The sequence below is a fragment of the Pundamilia nyererei genome, unplaced genomic scaffold (assembly GCF_000239375.1).
Source record: "Pundamilia nyererei isolate P.nyererei 1_Seehausen unplaced genomic scaffold, PunNye1.0 scaffold00313, whole genome shotgun sequence".
Classification (NCBI taxonomy): Eukaryota; Metazoa; Chordata; class Actinopteri; order Cichliformes; family Cichlidae; genus Pundamilia; species Pundamilia nyererei.
In genome coordinates this window covers 318935-320870 of record NW_005187714.1, presented here as the reverse complement: position 1 = coordinate 320870, position 1936 = coordinate 318935, and the positions used below count along the sequence as shown (strand labels likewise).

The 1936-nt window shown below is 42.5% G+C and overlaps 1 protein-coding gene across 1 annotated transcript in view; it reads right to left on the bottom strand.

The window, feature by feature from the left end:
* LOC102202553 (neurexophilin-1) overlaps window positions 1-1703 on the bottom strand; it is a 16133-nt gene extending 14430 nt beyond the window's left edge. Inside the window, exon 1 of the mRNA XM_005751477.1 lies at window positions 1338-1703. Within this exon, the coding sequence (XP_005751534.1) occupies window positions 1338-1418 (81 nt within the window). The 5' untranslated portion in view covers window positions 1419-1703. The remainder of the gene's footprint in view (window positions 1-1337) is intronic.
* Window positions 1704-1936: the final 233 nt, after the last annotated feature.

The window sequence follows — 1936 nt, the reverse complement described above, 5'->3', positions numbered from 1 at the left end:
GGGGGGCAGTTTGAAGAAGAAGGAGGGGGGGATCTAGCCACCAGTTTTCCAACTTACCCAGAGGAAAAATGCATAATCATATTATTTCACACACGACTTGGTTCAAAGGCGGCCAAAATAAGTTTGTGAGGTTCCCATGGGTCTGTCAATCTGTTGAAGGAGCTGCAGGCAAAAGCTTAGGATGCACCAAGTACGAAACAATTATGATCATCCCATTAAAGCATAGCGAAGCAATTTGGCAGCTCAGTCTGGAAAAAAACACACTCCTGTCAAGTGATGCTATGAGATCAACTCGCACTACCATGATGCTGTTGTACATATATCTCACATAGTTAATGATTGTTTGTCTTTACATCATGACAGGGTGGTGGGAATCCGTGTTTGTTAATGTTGTTGCTTCTGAAATCGATGAATTGTTTTCCTTTAAAGCAGGAAGGGCTCCATAAAGCCAAAAAAAGTGGGAGGGGTGAAATGATTAGTGCGCTTAGTCAGCTGTGAAATTGAGTTTATGGTTTTCAAGACGGTGAATTCAATTCGATAATGGGTATTAAGTTGTAGAGAATAATTAATAGTAATTGACTTCTTTCCATCACTATGCAAATTAAACACAGATAACACCACGGGAGCTTTTTAAGGCCAGTCAAGTTTGTGGGGATTAAGTTTATGGAATTTTTGTTAGAGAGAGGAGTGGCTCCTGTTCTGCTTTGATTGCTTTGTTGACAGATTTATCAGCGGGTGAGGGGTTACTGTCTCTTCAAGGATTAAAGGAATTGGGTTGTCACAAACTGTCAAGGCATTGAGTTGGGAGCATTCTGGTATGTTTGCCATAATGGGCTCAGGCTGTTCCCCGCCGTACTGCCAAATATATTCTTATTGGACCACATCTGTAAATGGGAGGAAAAAAAAAAGGGGGGGAAATGCAAAGCGAGGATTGAATGAATAGTGCTGAGGGAGAAATATCCAGCGGGACTGTGTGCGGGTGGATTTGTCAAGATGCAGATTTGGATTTGCATAGTTTGTGTTTATGCTGAGATTGGTTAATTCATCTTGATGTTAATGAGTTAATGCATAGATATGTTGGAAAACTGATCATCCTGGGACTTAAAAACTGTACTATAAGGCAGATCACATGTGTCTGAAATGACTATATTATTAGATTGGCCACACTATGAGACAGCAACGTGACCTCAAAATGATCAATTCCAGCTTGTTTGATGATTTAACTGAAACTCACTTGTAGAAATGTCTTTTTATGAAAACTGCTAACATTAATCACAGAGATATTACACAATGTGAGAATTTAAAAAAAGGTCAAATCAAAATAGTATTTAACTCACCAGAGAGATGACTGACAGCAGCACGGCGGCAGTCCACAGACATGTGGTCTTCATGCCTCTTTGTGGAACGTCTCTCCTCATGTCAAACAGTCCTTGATTTTCTCAGCTGCTGCAAACAAACAAACAAATCTCCTTCTGATTGAGCCGTTATCAGCTGCCAAACTTGAGGAGAAATAAAGAGTGAAGAAGACGGTCCAGAGATGCGGGAGAAGAAAGGAGTCTTCTCCAGCTCATTCAGGAAGGGTCAGGTGTCTGCTGTTCAAACGCTTCAAGTGAGTACTGGGGTATTTTCTGATGCAGGGTTCGGAGGCGCTGTGGTGGGAACGGAGGTGTTTGTATATCTGAGTGTGGAGGGATGTTTTATATAGCGCGCTCTGAGGTTCAGAGAGAGAGAGAGTGGGGGGAGTGGATGGGAAGGGACAGAGAGAAAAAAGATGGAATGAAGAAGGGGGAGGGAGAGAGGAGACTGGGGGAGAAGAGAAGGAGGTTCACACTTCTGAGAAACAACTTTTAACATCATCAAGGGCTGACATCTAGTGGCAGTCAGCTGCACTGGATTTTTCTTCCTTTCACTGTGAGCAGCAAGCCCAGTGAGATTC